General features: G+C 35.4%; 1 protein-coding gene across 1 annotated transcript; it reads left to right on the top strand.

The window, feature by feature from the left end:
- The first annotated feature begins 205 nt into the window (after positions 1-205).
- On the top strand, positions 206-11,278 carry LOC148953665 (uncharacterized). Its single transcript, XM_089086758.1, has 3 exons — positions 206-392; positions 7,402-7,635; positions 11,108-11,278. Exons 1-3 carry the CDS (start codon positions 261-263, stop codon positions 11,261-11,263), a joined length of 522 nt encoding a protein of 173 aa, XP_088942884.1. The 5' UTR covers positions 206-260; the 3' UTR covers positions 11,264-11,278.
- The last annotated feature ends 4,914 nt before the right edge of the window (positions 11,279-16,192 follow it).

The following is a 16,192-nucleotide window of genomic DNA, read 5'->3' as shown; positions in this document are numbered from 1 at the left end:
ACATCGGCCTAATCACATATCTGTCTTACTAATCCTTTTTTTTAGGTTGATGGTCGTAAATCAAACCGAAGGATCGAATACAACATTTATTATAGTAGCAATTGACCACGACCCCCTTTTTTTATGCGGCACAGTGACCTTATTGTTATTGTTACGAAAAGAGAAACTGGTAAACTTGCCATTGAAGAAAAACAAGTTATACCGCTACTTCTAGAGTAAATATTGAAAAATAGAACTACAATGTGGAACTATTCGTAAAAATGACAGGACTGTGCTTTTTGTTGGTTTATGTTTTTTATTTTATAAGTAGTAATTTTCTGCCGATCCAAAGTTTTGTGATTGATGACATCGATACTGATGACGATATTATTGCAGATTTTACTGGATACAAGGTAACACTTTATACTATATGTCATTTTATTTAAGTTAAGTCACACATGATCTCAAACTCCGCAAACATAGTAAGATAAGCCTCGCTTTAATGAAGCGGAAAGAGAATCAACCAATAAAATTGCGAAGAAACCATTTTTCCGACACAGCATTGGTAAACAGGGTTGACCCATGACCTGTGACCTATACCCGGCTTTGTTCCTTTAATAAAAAACAAATTTTATCAACTGAAAGTAAGGAGCAACATTAGCACTTACAACGAATAGAAATTATTCCGTATATGAGGGGGGCTACCTCTTCCTCAGCCCTCGCTCTTTGCACTAAAGTTTGACTTTTTTGTTACTATTCTTTGAGAAAGACTGCTCAAACACGAGGGTCATTTAACTTGAATGTGAAAATATTATTCAATAACTTTATGACTTTAGTGCAAAGACTGTGGGTTAAGAAGGGGTAGCTCCTACACCTTACATACGGAGTAATTTCTGTTCTTTTTTAGTTAATATGTTACTCCTCATTTTTAGTCCAATAAACTTTACTTTCTATTTAATTTTGACTGTTTTCCAAATCATCCCAGAGAATCTCCTTGACACCCCCGCGTAAAATATTCACCATAAACTATCTTCCTCATGGACAAGTTTCCCCTTTAAAAAACACATCCCCTCCTCCAACAGAAAATTCCACTATACCAAAAAAAATCCGTACATTTCCCATTTGTGTTAACAATAGGCAAATTGCATAACTTATAGCCCTTTCCCCGGGGGCTATAGGGAGACTTGTCGTCACTAAAAACATATTTATTGGACCCTTCAACTAGGCCGAACCAAAGGGCTATGCCAAAATTTTGATCAGATGTATTTGGTGGGAGTGGAAGGGGGGATAGTTGCCCCCCAATATTTTTGCTGACTTAAAAAGGGTACTAGAACTTCTTGATATCTGTTCAAATGAACCCTCTTCCAATTTTAGGACCATTGGTTAAATACGACCACACCTGAGAAAAAAATGGAAAGAAAAAAAAAAAATAAACAAATATCCGTGATCTTTCTTCTGGCAAAAAATACAACATACCACATTTGTGTACATAGGATCTTGAATACAATAGAGTTCCCTGATATGCTGAATCTGATGGTGTGATTTTCGTAAAGATCGCTTGACTTTTTGGGGTTTCCCCCTTTCCAAAAATTAGGCAAATTTTCTCAGACTCGAAGCTGTGTAGTATGTGTAGCACTAAACTTGATTAACTTTATACATTTAGAATCAGCATAATAAGTTGATGCTTTTGGTATATCTGTTGATATCAAAATTCAATTTTTTAGACTTTCGCCGGCTATTGGGCTGAGGCACTCCTTTCTTACAGTTTGTTACCAAGAACTGTTTGATAATTCCAACAAAGTTGGGCTCAAAGTTCTCAGCGGTTTGTGTTTCAATTTTTTAGGTTTACATTGAAACTAGACCAAGCTCATTGATCGCCAAATAAATTGCCGAAACCTATATTTGCCAAATAGACTGACTAACACTATAACTACTACTACTACTACTAGCAACTCAGTGCAGCACCCGGCCGCCTTACACCAGCGCAGCTACACACACTCTGCCTCCATTCCAATCTATTTAAAGCCTTCCTCTTTACAGCTTCTCAAGAGGTTTTAATTTCCCTTAAGTCCTTTCTCATGACCTCCCCCACCCCACCCTATTCAGGGACGACCTACTTTTCGTTTGGTCCTAGATTGTTGGCAATCTGTCATCCTTCATGCACAGAATGTGCACTAGGAACATTAACCTTTCTCTCATTAGAGACCTAAAAATCGGAATAGAGTCCCATTTTTTGTACAGTGTGCTGTTTAAAATGAGGTCAGTCACACGGGTACCCAAAAGAAACCATAAAAAATCCTCTGGAAAACATCTAACAAATCTTTCTCCGGTTTTTGGGGTGCCCACACTTCAGAACCATACTTGACCCCTTGCATCACTATAAATTCCAATATTGCAACCTTAGACTTCTTTCAACTCTGTAAAAGCACCCTAGGTCTTGGCTATTCTACTTTAACATCTTCACCGCGTCCACCATCTTTACAAATAGTATTACCTAGGTAACTGAATCTATCCACTTGATCATCTTCTAGTTACCCAGCATTTCCTCTTCACCTTCACTTATTCCCAGTCTTCGCAACTTACTCTTGTTAACATTCATTTTCAAACCTATTCTTGCATTCTAAACTCTTAGAACCTCAAAAAAGAAATCACTCACTTTGCTAACATCTTCATTTAGGACACTCAAATAATCAGCACAATCTAAGTCTAGGAGAGTCCTATCTTCTCATTCGATTTCGTGCTTTTCCATAGGCTTTTCCATGTTCCTTAGGACCAATTTTATCAAAATAATCGATATGCAATTTAATAGCGTGCAGGCTTACCTAGCTCTTGATTCAGTATGAAACCAGCTGTTAACCTCATATCCTACCTTAACCGCAGCAATACTGTTCTCCTTCATAGTAGTGATCACATTGACGTATTTATTTGGCATACCAAATACGGATAGGACCTTCGATAAACCTCTTCTATCGGCTATATCGAACGCTTGCTCATCATCTACATATAAGACTGAGAACTAAAAGGGTGTCATGACTCAGGCAATTCTGAATTATTAGTCTAAAGTGAATATTTGGTCGACTCATCCTCCTCTCTTCCTCAAACCTCCCCGGTCTTCTTTTAAAACTTTATCTACATCATATCCAAGTCCAAAAGTATCATCATGCTGAGTAATTTGATTAATGCGGAAACCATGCTTATGGCACTTTAATTACCACACCCACTCTTATCACCTTTCTTAGAGATGGGTCTAATTAAAGTTTTCCTAAAACCACTCGGCACCTCCTCTTTTAAAAAATTGTATTTATAGAATTCATTAAATTATCTCGAACTTCACAACCACCATATATTTTAAAACAAATTCATTTACCACATTATCAGCTCCTGGGGCCTTATTATTTTTCAACCCTTACAGCACTGTCCCTAATTCTTCTTCGCAAAATAAATCTTCCTTCGCTTCAAAAGTGTCAAACACTTTTTTATTCTTGTCTTTAGCATTTCCTGTAACTTCATTGCGGTTCAGCATATTCACAAAATGTTCTGCCCGTCTCTCTTAAGCTCTTTCCTTATCACGAATAATAACCCGTTTCCATCTTTAACTGGGACAAGTCTAATTTGATTGTTCCCTCTCAATTTATTAACATGCCAGTACAATATTTTACTATTATGCTGTTTGGCTTCATCTTACTGATCTTCAGCAATCTTATCCCCGGTTTTAAATAAATTAAAAGCTTAAAAGAACAAAAGTTAATCCTTCGCAGGCACCGCAAGGATGCTAAAATTCACAAGACCAACGATGCTAATATGCACTTCTCCCTCGTTTTGACAATTGAACTGATTCCACAAGAATGAAAGGTAGGGATAACATTCCCTCTACGGAAGCACAAAGGTAGGCGTAGTGATTTCTCTAACTATAGAGGAATCACCATCCTGTCGGTCCCCGGCGAATTATTTGCCACGACGTTGATCGGTAGAAGCTCCCAGTTCATCAATAGGTGCCACCAGATTTAGAAAGCAGGTTTTATGCCCAACAGATCTACCACCAAGCAGAATTTCACTGTACGCTAAGTCAGTGAGTTCTAGCGTAAAGCATAAATCGCCTTTGTTGACTTTACAGCAGCCTTTGACTGGGTCAGCCGTGAGTCTCTGGCTTATATTAGAACAAACAGGTCTTTCGGAAAAACACTGTCGCTTGTTTAAGGTGCTCTACACTGGTTAATGGTCGTCGAAGCTCTCTGTTAGATATAAATACCGGTGTACGGTAAGGCTGTGCTGCTATCCCTGAACTGTTCAACGCGGTGATTGATTATGTCATGGATCGAATCACGGACCGACTCCCCTTCGGACTGAAGTATAGCGACAGAGTTTTAGCCAGTGGGACTTCGCTGATGATATTGCTCCGATATACACTTCTATAAATGAACTTGAAAAAGCCCTTAACCCACTGTCAGATGAAGCCCTGAAAGTGGGAATACATATTAGCTGGCAAAAGACAAAAATAATGATCGTAAACCGGACAGGTAACTCGGCCAACCCATGAGCATTCAACATATCAGGGCATACTGATGCAATCTTCAAGTCATTTACCTAACATGGATCTCTCATCACGAATAACGGCTCAGTCAAAACTAAATTTCAGTCGCGCATCGGTAAAGACGCACCAGTTATGGCAAGACTATGCCGTTTGGTACACTCAAAGCCCAACATCAGCCGTATAACAAAAATTCATATCTGCAACACCACCTTAATTCAAGTTCCCCCTCCCCCCGATGGGGTAAGACCTCCCCTATTCAAGTTCCCCCTCCCCTATGGTGCAACACCTCCCCCATCTGCAACACCTCCCCTATGGTGGGGAGGCCTGGCCGGCTGCCACTTCTATTCGTGATGCCATAGAATTAGCCCAAACAAAGATCCTGAGTCGTATTGGAAGGATCAGGTACTATGAATTTCTGTCGAAACACCCAACTACTGGCACTAACAGATCACACCCCAACTGTCGTCAGCTCGCTGCACGAAACCTATGGTAGTTCGATCAATAGATCCTCATGCCAGAAGAAACATTATTCAGGAGCACACTATTCAGTTTGATCCCTCTGTGCATAGCTGAAGGCACCTTTGCAGAAGGCCCCTATTCAGACGGAGGGACAGTCTTACCCAGTACCTCTCAATAATTGGTACTGACCTACAAGAAGCAGTTGCGCTTGCACAAGACCGTTCCGATTGGAGGCAGAGAGTTACGTTTCTCTCTAAGCTGGACCACCATTAGGAGCATTAAGTGAGTAACTAAGTCATATTACACAAGATATATCAACACGATTAGCACAAATAAACTGACTCATGATATTTTCCAATACCTGTGGAATTCCAAAACTAGCGCTTTACTGAAAGCGCTTTAGATTTAGGTTTTTGTCCAGAATTGTTATTGTATAACATGACATCATGGCCGGTGAAAGACCACTGGGAACTTAAAAAAAAATTTATTCTCTTGGGACTGCATACACGATTTTCTACGCCCAAAAGAACATTCTGTTTTTTGGTTAGCTTAGTGTTTTCAGTAAAGCACTTTTTTTAGAATTCTGCAGATACTGGAATATATCACGAATCAATTCATTCAAGCTAGTTTTATAGAAAGATCTTACATAATCTGCAAAGTAATATGTGTTGTTTGTTTTAAGTTTCGACTTCACTGTTTACTTTCGTAAGAAAACTTTGTAGTCATAGAGAACTCTCGGGAATGGCTTATGCGTGTTTATCCCCTCACCATGGTCTTATCTAATTTTTTCGTTGATAATGTGTTTCTATCTACTTCTTTTTTATTACTATTGCTTCGCCTTTATATTCTTTTTGTGTGCGAGGATTATGAATAAGTAAATTATATACTAAATAAAAAAATGAGCAAAAGAGCTTGGGACTTAAGTAAGACATTGCAAAAACTGACAGAGGGGCATCTGAACCCACTTAGGGAGCCTTAAGATGAGAAAAAGTTGCAACTTGAAAATTCTAGGAACATTTTTCATCATTACTATCACTCCGACTGGAACAAAACCTTATTTGGGGATAGAGCTGAGAAGATCAAGCAAGCAGAGAAAAGGCGAATTACGCCTATCCCAGATTGATTTTTCTGACCAGAAGGATTTTGCATTAGAATTGAAATTTTTTGGGTATTTATGCTTTTTTTGAAAAGAACACCATTAGAAAAAAAGATTTGGATAAGGTATTATGGAAAGTGATAGAAAAGCGTTGATGCCTAGTTTGGAAGCCTTAAATTTGAGGGAGAGTGTGAACTCTCCCTCAAATTTAAGGCTTTTCATCATTTAGGATGAAAAATAAACGATAGCGCTTTTCAAATGATAGCGATAATTACTGGGTTTGTGATGTCGGCATGAATGAGGTTATCAATTAGGAAATATGTGAAGGATAAACAGGAATGAGGAATTGAATTCACACCAGAATTGAATTCACACCAGCGAGGATGGAACTGTTTGGAGGGAATTAGACGAGGGGATACATTTTACGTAGGATGAAATTTCCACAGAGGGGCTTTCCATATGGAAAAGGGGTATATTTCATGGAGGGTGAGCCAGATTTGCCGGCATTATTTGAAAAACGAACAGAAATTATTCCACATATTAAGGGTTCCTCCCTCCTCAAACCCTTGCTCCTTGCGCTAAATTTTGACTGTTTGTCCCAATTTTTTAAGAGCGTCTACTGAAACACGGAGGCCGTTGAATTAGAATAGGAAGCTTTTTTTAAAGTGCTAACAGATTTAACGTAAAAAGCAAGGTATTGAGGAGGGGGCAATTCTTTATATACTGAATTGATCTGTCAAAACTAATATACGAATTCGGTTTTAATTTTTCAGGTACCGTGATCCAATTTCGAACCTGTATTAGTTGAAAAACGTTCAGAAATTAGATAAAAAAGAAACAAGTTTTTTTAATGAAAGTAAGGAGTGACATTAAAACTTAAAATGAACAGAAATTATTCCGAATATGAAAGGGGCTGTCCCCTCCTCAACGCCTCGCTCTTTACGCTACAGTTTTAATGTTTTAAAAAGTAGAGTTCTTACAAAAAGTCAAGCTTTAGCGTAAAGAGTGAAGCATTGAGGAGGGGACGGCCCTTTTATATACAGAATAATATTTGTTTGTTTTAGGTTTTAATGTAACTCCTTACTTTCAGTTAAAAAAAAAAACTTTTTTTTTATTTATTTGGCCAAGAACCATCGTAATCTTTTTACATAGCCTCCATGTCCTAGAAGCTATATCACCGTGCAGTGGAAAATATTCGTTCCTAGTCATATATAGAGTGTATCAAAAAGGAAGAATTACATACCATCTATTGGAAGGGGGTAGTTCGTTGTATTGTTTAAAAACAGTTAAATTTGGGTAGTTAAACATCTATTTACCTATTTTTTTCCGCTTGAAGGTAATTAGAATACAAGTGGATGCTAATAACGAGACAAGTTTGCTCTTACCTTTGGAAGACAAAGAAGGCATCCAATTTTGGTCCGACCCTAAGTTTATAGCCGAAGCTGATGAAAATGACCTGAAGCCAGAAGCAGTTGATGTCTTAGTTGCTCCTGAAGCTGAAGAAACACTGAATAGATTTTTGAGGAAGACTGAACATTTAAAATTTGACGTCCTGATTCCTGATGTTCAGGTAACTTTGGGATTTTCTTGTAGAAGAAGTTATGTTACCAAGGAAAGTTGCTCGCTTCCAAGGAAAGTTTTCTATGTATAGTCCTAGATACCTTCAGATTATCATTGTTTTCATTAATTAGTTACCGAGTGGAAAAAAACTAGCCAACGCATAGGCCAAATTCCATCTGTAGAAATATGCCCCCTAACTCAAAGGATCAATAAAAAAAAAATTGTCGAAATTTTGGTTTTGTGACAATTTTCATGGAAGCCACCAGGCCACTAAAAGCTTGGGTTTGGATATACTGCTAGATGGAGATTCAGTTGAATTATTTCTTAAATTAAGCACTTGAAAACTGGTCTTGCCAATACATGTTGTCAGTTTTTGGGACTGTCAGCAAGCAATGATCAGTTAGTGTTAGTTAAGCCCGACTCATTTTATAGTGATACTTTGGGCTAAGTCAAAATTAAGCACGATTTTAACAACAATAATAAATCTTGTTCATTATTAGTCAGGGTGAATAATTTCTAACTTTAAAGCATAAAATTTATGATTAGCTAATCCGATAAAAGATTTAGGGCAATTTTTTTTTAATTTGAAAAGATGGGAACTTGGAAAAATAGTTTTGTATCCTAACAAAGATTTTTTTCAACGATACTCATATCCTGTTTGAACATATCAGAGATTAGAATTGTTGAACACGCTCTTGAAGTGTTAAAAGATACATTAACTTGTATACTTAAAACATGCTATATCAAGAAATCCAGTTTCTCTACATTTTTACATTTACAATCAGCAGCTTAAAAAATTATACCCATTCAGGCAAAGCTAGATGAATTAAGTAAGACAGGGTAAGTTAGATCAATTTAACGACGGAGGGAATATAATATACGGATTTAGATTGCACCGGAGTAAGTAAATCATACAAATAATTAAAATCACCATACTTAAAATGATTGAATTATTATATAATTAAACTAATAAAATTACCGTCTATAACAAAAAATTTCTCTGTGTTAAATCTTAAAACTTGCCGATGTTCCTAATGAATCTTAATAATGGTTTATGATTGTATGCTCGTGACATCATACGCATTATTTTATTTTCACTATAATCAAACTTCTTACGGCAATTTCCATTTCTAATTCATCATCTTTATCATCAGAACTTTTAATATTGATATAGCAATTATCAGTTATAATCATTAATTATTTCAGTTATCTAATCTTAAAGTAGAAAATTCGATAACCTTATTTCATTCATCATCAATAAATTAAGAAATAACCACCTAATTCAATATCACTCTAGCACCAATACCCCCTTGGTGCTGACCATATTCCCCTCTTAATCTGGTTCTATCAAAGGCGATCATATGTGGCAAGTTTCAATCAATTCGTCTATTCGCTTAGAAATGTATAGCAGACACGAAAAGTGTTTTAATAATGTTTTTAATTTCAGGGTCTTCAATGAGTCATTAATTTTAGTTTTGTTCTTGTCTTCTAAGGTTTCACGTGGGGTAGAAAGGCTAACCTGCTCCCAGATGATTTTAAAGCGCATGTGAAAAAATAATATCACTTTTTTCAAGTAGTATCGATTTTACTTTCTTTTTGCTGATTTTGACCAAGACTTAAATCTTATTGAGTAAAAGGGATATCAAAATCTCCTTAATAAAAGAGAATACTTATACACTTCTGCTTGTTGGGCTGCAGAAAAACTTCTACAGAACACAGAAACACTTCAACAGAAACATATCTGCTTGTTGGGCTCAATTCGTAAAGTATCGTAAGGCTTTTTTTCTTACTTGCAGTTTTCCTCTTTTTGTCTTAATAAAAAAAGAAAATTGTCTAAGGCACTTTACCCAGAAATTTCTGCTAGTTTTTGAGTTCCTGTTACAGGAATGCAACTTATTGTTATACATTTTCAAGCATGGCCTATAAAGGACGTTAGTGTTAATATGCATCATACCATTTTACATCATATAACGTCACTGAGGCCTCTATGTGATCAACTATGTATAACTTTCAATGCATACGAGATATAAATGTAGATATAGATATATACAAGTGGAATAATTAAACAAGCAAACTTGCCCACTCGTGCTTTAAAATTACTGGCTTTATTTTTTGCCGACTAATAAGTTTCTCAACAGCTAAATTTGGGTCGGCTAGGTTATAGCGCCGAATCAGAAAACATTTTTTGTCCATGGTGGCAATTTTAGTACGTACTTGGCAAAACGGAAAAACAAAGAGCGGATTTTAGCCTTTTCACGGTTTGCCAAGAGTTTCCAGAAAGGGGTCGCATATAATATATGTGGCAGAGCGGTTGCGTATACTCATTGTGGCTCAGAATGCAGAAATGTGGCTCAGAATCATCATTGCAAATGTCTTCAACCTTAAGTTTTGTCATGTCGTTCATAAAATTAAATCATAAAACTGTATTCATGAATAATAACTGTAACTCATGAGTGTTATTGTCATTCAAAACCAAAATGCCTTGTAGTTCACACATCTTAGCGATAGATGGCCCACTGAAAAAAAAACTTCCTGGAAGTTTGAAACTCGATGCTTGAACATGAGACAAAATTAGGTATATTCACCAACCTATGTATAAAATTAGTCACGGTTTGGTGAAATCTATTAGCTGTTTGCAGCCTTTGTCAGATTTAATCGGCTGCCTTTACACTTTCGAAATAAAAAAGATAAGTAGGCTATACTCTCTTTTGATTATCTGAGAAAAAATTGACTCTGGTTAAAAAAGTACTTCTAAGAAACCTTTGCTATAAATAGCTCTACATGATTATTTTTAAATTAGTGTTTAGCTAAGTATTTACCACCTCTACTGATTTTATGGAGTAATATTTAATTTGATTTAAAAAAATAAAATATTTTAAGCCGAACTGGCCAGCCATGACAAAAAACCAGCATAGAGAAAAAAATAAATTAAAAAAAAACGACAAACGGGACCGCGGCCACTGGAAAGAAGAGACGAAAAATGTAAAACAATGCAGATATTTTGCCTGTATCAAAACAAGGAGTCTTCAGCATAAGAGAAAAACAAGAAGAACAAGATAATAAAAAAAAACATACTAAAACTAAAAACAAATAAAAGCACCACCAATAATATACAATTGGGGCAACTAATCCACCAATTGTATTTTATTGGCGCCAATTGTATTTTATTGGTGGTGGCTTTATTTGTTTTTAGTTTTAGTGTTTTTTTATTATCTTGTTCTTCTTGTGTTTCTCTTGTGCTGAAGACACCTTGTCTTGATACAGGCGAAAAAATCCGCGTTGTTTTAAATTTTTCGTCTTTTCTTTCCACTGGCCGCAGTCTCGTTTATCGTTTTTTTTTTCATTGATTTTTGTCTCTCTGTTGGTTTTTTGATTACAAAAAGTCTTATATTCCCTCTTTCTAAGTTTTTCTGCAATCTTAAAATATTTCTCGTGTAAGTTCAAAAGTTTGTTGTGAGTTTAGAACATTCTGTGTCTTCTAGCAAGAAATTGACCAACAAAAAGCTGATGAGAATATTGCGGGTTTTAAAGACGGAACAGGCCAGAAAATGAACTGGGAAAACTACCACAGTATCGAAGGTATTTTGATGCAGTTTCACTGTTTTTATTTCTTTATTTCGTTTGCCCAATTATTTTGAACCGATTTTATTTGTTGTTTTGAAATTTTAACGTAACTTAGCTTTTTTGCATGCTGTTTAATGGTCCGAGTAGCGCAGGTATTGATCTCCTAATTCTGTGCCTTCTGCTGAAAGTTCCATGCGTGGTTGGGGGCAAATGGTCCGATGCTTTTCGTGTTTTACCCCAGATTTCTCCAGGTGCTGGTTTGGAGTTCGATTGATTCTGGCTGAGCTTATAGAGTCTCACCGCTGCCCCCCTCCTCTCCCCCCGACCTACACCAAATAATCAGTGACACAAGGACTAGAACTCCTGCCCTTCCAAACACAGGATTTCAAGTCTAGCGTGTCAACCACTTGGCTAGTAAGGCTCAGTTTTGAAATCAGTATAATTATAACAAGAATTCTACAGATTGCTTTCAACACAAAGATTTCCGATTGCTTTTTGATTAATTTGAAGTTTTGAAAAAAAAATTAGTTTGGAAAACTCAAACCAGAGGTTTCCTTCACAATTAGCAGCTTCAAGCTTGCACTTAGCAGCTAGGTGACCGTTTCAGATATACTTTTCAAAAACAAAATAAAATCAAATACTATTTTCAAAATTAATTCGGCAGCATCATTAAAGTTTTATTCTAAATAAATATTTTTACTTTAATTAGAATTCAAACGAGATTTTAATTAAATATCAGTTAAAATTTTTTCAACAAAAAGTAAAGAACTCCGTTAAATCAAAATGAACACTAATAGAATCAAATAATCTACCAAGGATACAATTACCACATATCAGTATCAATAAATAAATGAAACCCAAAACAAACAGAAATTAAAACAAATAAAAGAGTCAAACTCTTTCAATATACATATGCTGATATGTATTCCTTAAAATTTTAATTAATTTTGATTAAAGAACAAATTATGTTCTCGCTTTTAAAAACCTAGGGTTTTTTAACCCTACTCATACTAATTTCTGCTAGTTTTGAGTTTGACTGTTTTATTTATTCCTATTTCTGTTTGTTTTAGGTTTTATTTATTTATTGATACTGATTTGTGGTATTTGTATGCTTGATAGAGCATTTGATTCTATTTTTGTTCATTTTGGTTTAATGGAGTTCTTGACTTTTTTTTTGAAAAACTTATTTTGTGGATAAAGTTTGTTTAATTAATTTTTGTTCGTTTTATATTGACATTGTCTTTTTCAGGGATAACAAAATAATAATTTGAATCTTTCAGGTTTTCTTTTAAGAATTTATATTTTGGCCTGCTATTTATATGCCAGAGAAAGTTTTTCAGCGATTTTTAACAACATAAACTCTTTTGAAAATCAATACACAAATAGTAGTGTTTAATTTAGTCATACACATCCTCTAGTTGACCTGATGAATAAAAGTTAATGCGATTCCCAAAAAATTATATTTATACTCTTTCACAGCCTGGATACACTTAAACTCTTTTGATTTAGTAAAATTTTAAGACCAGAAGTGGTAATAGAAGTAGCCCCGAAATTTTTAACTTAATATCCATAGTCGTTCTTGGTAAATTGCTGAGATGTCCTATTGGCAATTAACATTCATACAACGTGTTTTGATTTAATTTTAAAGCAACATTTAGTTTTTAAGCATAATGGGCGAATTACATAACTGTGGGGGGTTGACCTGCCCAATAACCCTAAAGATGTAGTTCCTAGACCATTCAGCTCTGCTGAACAAAATAGGTGTTTTAAAATTTTGATTGGAAGTGTCTGAAAAATTGTGAGCTAAAGAGGAGGGCTGATTGTCCTCCAATCACTTTTGACTCTTAAGAGGGAACTAGAACTTTTAATTTTCAATCACTTTAAAATATTAAATAAAAAAACATTTTTTATTAACTGAAAGTGAGGAACGATGTTAAAACTTAAAACGAACAGAATTATTCCGTATATGAAAGGGGCTGTCCCCTCCTCAACGCCTCGTCTTTGCGCTAAAGTTTTTTATTGTTAAAAAAAATAGAGCTATGAGAGAGTCAAACTTTAGCGTAAAGAGAGAGGCGTTGAGGAGGGGACAGCCCCTTTCATATACGGAATAATTTCTGTTCGTTTTAAGCTTTAACGTCGTTCCTTACTTTCACTTAGAAAAACTTGCTTTTTTTATTTAATTTTTGAACGTTTTTGAATTAATGCAGGCTTTGATTTTGGTTCACCGTACATGAATAATTAATACAAAATTTGCGTATTAATTTTACTTTTACTTGGTTAAATGGGTTTCTCGAAAGTTGTTTAATTTTATTTACGAACGTTTTTATTAGTAATAAATATACGTAACTTACAAATTAACTTACGTAACGAACTTCTATATTCATCTATTTTTAATACGTATATTAGAGGGTTCGTCCCCTAGTCAATAACTTACTCTTTAAGCTAAAGTTTGAATTTTGTTCCAATTCTTTAAAAATGACCGCTTAATCACAAATTCCGTTAATTAGAATAATGCTCTTGTGAAAGTACTAAGAAATCTTTGGCTTAAAGAGCGAGGTATTGACTAGGGGTTGAACCCAATCATATACGTAATGTTTTCTGTCGTTTTAAGTTTTGATGTTGCTCCTTACTTTCAGTATATTAGGGGGTTCGCCTCCTAGTCAATGCCTCGCTCTTTAAGCTAAAGTTCGAATTTTGTTCCAATTCTTTAAAAATGACCCCTTAATCACAAAGGCCGTTATTTAGAATAAATTAATTTAAAAAAAATTTTCTACAAAATAAGTTTTTCAAAGAAAAGCAAACAACTCCATTAAACAAAAAAAGAGCAAAAATAAAATAAAATAATCTACCAAGCGTGAAACTACCACAAATCAGCATCGATAAATAAATGAAACTCAAAACGAATAGAAATTACAATAAATAACCGAATCAAACTCAAAACGAGGAGAAATTAACATAAGTTAGGTGCAAAACCCCTATGCCTTCCCAAGGCAAGAACAAAATTTGTACTTTATTGAAAAAATACAAATGAATGTGCATTGTCAGTTTAATATACATATACTGATATTTAGTAATCAAAATGTTAATATTTTTTTATTTATTAAAGTTATAAAAGTAAAACATTTATATTTTTTCAGTTTCACGCTTCACGCTTGGTAGATTATTTTATTTTATTTTTGATCTTTTATTGTTTAATGGAGTTCTTTACTTTTCTTTGAAAAACTTGTTTTCTAGAAAAAATTTTTTTAGTTAATTTCTGTTCGTTTTATGCTGACATAGTCTTTTTAGGGAAAAAGAAAATAATACTTTAAATCCTTTCGTTTTTTCAGACTTTATAGTTTAGCCTGCTATTTGTGTGCTGGAGAAAAATTTTCAGCAATTTTTAACAACATGCACCCTTTTAAAAATCTGGACACAAATAGTATTGTTTAATTTAGTTTCATACCTCCTCTAGTTGACCTGAAATGGAAAACTTAAGAGCAGAAGTAGCCCCGAAAGTTTGAACATAATACCCTCAGTTGTTCTTGGGATACTGCTGAGGTGCCTTATTGGGAAATAGCATTATCACAGGGCATTTTGATTTAATGTTAAGGCAACATTTAGTTTTTAAACATAATGGGCAAATGGGAGGGTGGGTGTGGAAGGGGGATTAGTTGCCCTCCGATTACTTTCGACTATTAAAAAGGGCATCAGCACTTTCTATTTTCAATCAAATGAGCCCTTTTCGAAGCTCCCACGACAACTCCTTCGATACGAAGTGCCCTGGTCTAAACAACAACAACATCAAAAAATAATATATTATACCCACATCGATCTTTACTATAAAAATGTCAAGCCTTCCAATCACTTTTGGCTATTAAAAAGGGCACTAGGCCTTTCGATTTCCAATCGAATGAGCACTTCTGGAAACGAAAACGCTTTCTGTAAACACCTTATATGCCCCCAGGGCATAAATTACAACCCTAACCCTAAGATCATTCTCTAAGACCTAATTTCCGGAACGTTGGAAATTCTAATTTCTACTACGTTGAACAAAATGACTATCTGAAAATTTTGATTGGATGTGTTTGGAGGAATGATGGGCGTGAGAGGCAGATTGGTTACGCTCCAATTACTTTCGACTACTACACAGGGTACTAGCCCTCTCAATTTTGAATTGAATGAGCCCCTTTTGAAGTTTTACGACAACTCTATCTATAAAATCTAATATGCCCCCAGGGCATAAACTACAACCTTTGCCCTTGGGGCTATCGGGGGTTCGTCATCCTTAAATACATAATCTCCAGAACTTTCAACTATGTTGAACAAAATGGCTATCTCTAAACTTTGATTGAATATTTTTGGGGAAATGGTGGGCGTAAGAGGGGGTTAATAACTCTCCACTCACTTTCGACTATTAAAAAGGGCAATTTCAATTTCCAAGCAAATGAGCCCTTTTTTAAATTTCTATAACAACTTTCGATATAAACTTGAATGCCCCCGGGGCATAACTTACAACCCTTCCACTGAGGGCTCTGAGGGGGTTATCATCCTAAAAGACCTAATTTCCAGAACTTTCAACCACGTTGAACAATATGGATATCTCAAAATTTTGATTGGATGTGTTTTGGAAAATTGTGGGCGTGAGAGGGGTGTTAGACACTATCCAATCACTTTTAATTAGTAAAAACGGCACTAGCCCTTTCAATATACACCTGAATGACCTCTTTTTAAGTTTCTACGACAACGCTTTCAATAAATATCTTATATGCCCCAGGGCCAAATTTAAAACCCTTACCCTAAGAGCTGTGGGGGGAGCGGTTGTCATCCTTAAAGACCTAACTTCCAAAACTTTCGACTACATTGAACTAAATGGCTATCTAAAAATGTTGATTGCATGTGATTTGGGAAATGGTGGGCGTGAGAGGGGGGGGTTAATTGCCCTCAAATCGCTTTTGACTATTAAAAAGGGTACTAGCCCTTTGAATTTCAAATCGAATGAGCCCTTTTTCAAGTTTCTACGA

This window comes from Artemia sp. Qi Xiang Cuo, chromosome 3, assembly GCF_049724085.1.
Source record: "Artemia sp. Qi Xiang Cuo chromosome 3, ASM4972408v1, whole genome shotgun sequence".
Taxonomy (NCBI): Eukaryota; Metazoa; Arthropoda; class Branchiopoda; order Anostraca; family Artemiidae; genus Artemia; species Artemia sp. Qi Xiang Cuo.
Note: the sequence above shows the minus strand (reverse complement) of the source record. Positions and strands in the feature narration are given on the sequence as shown.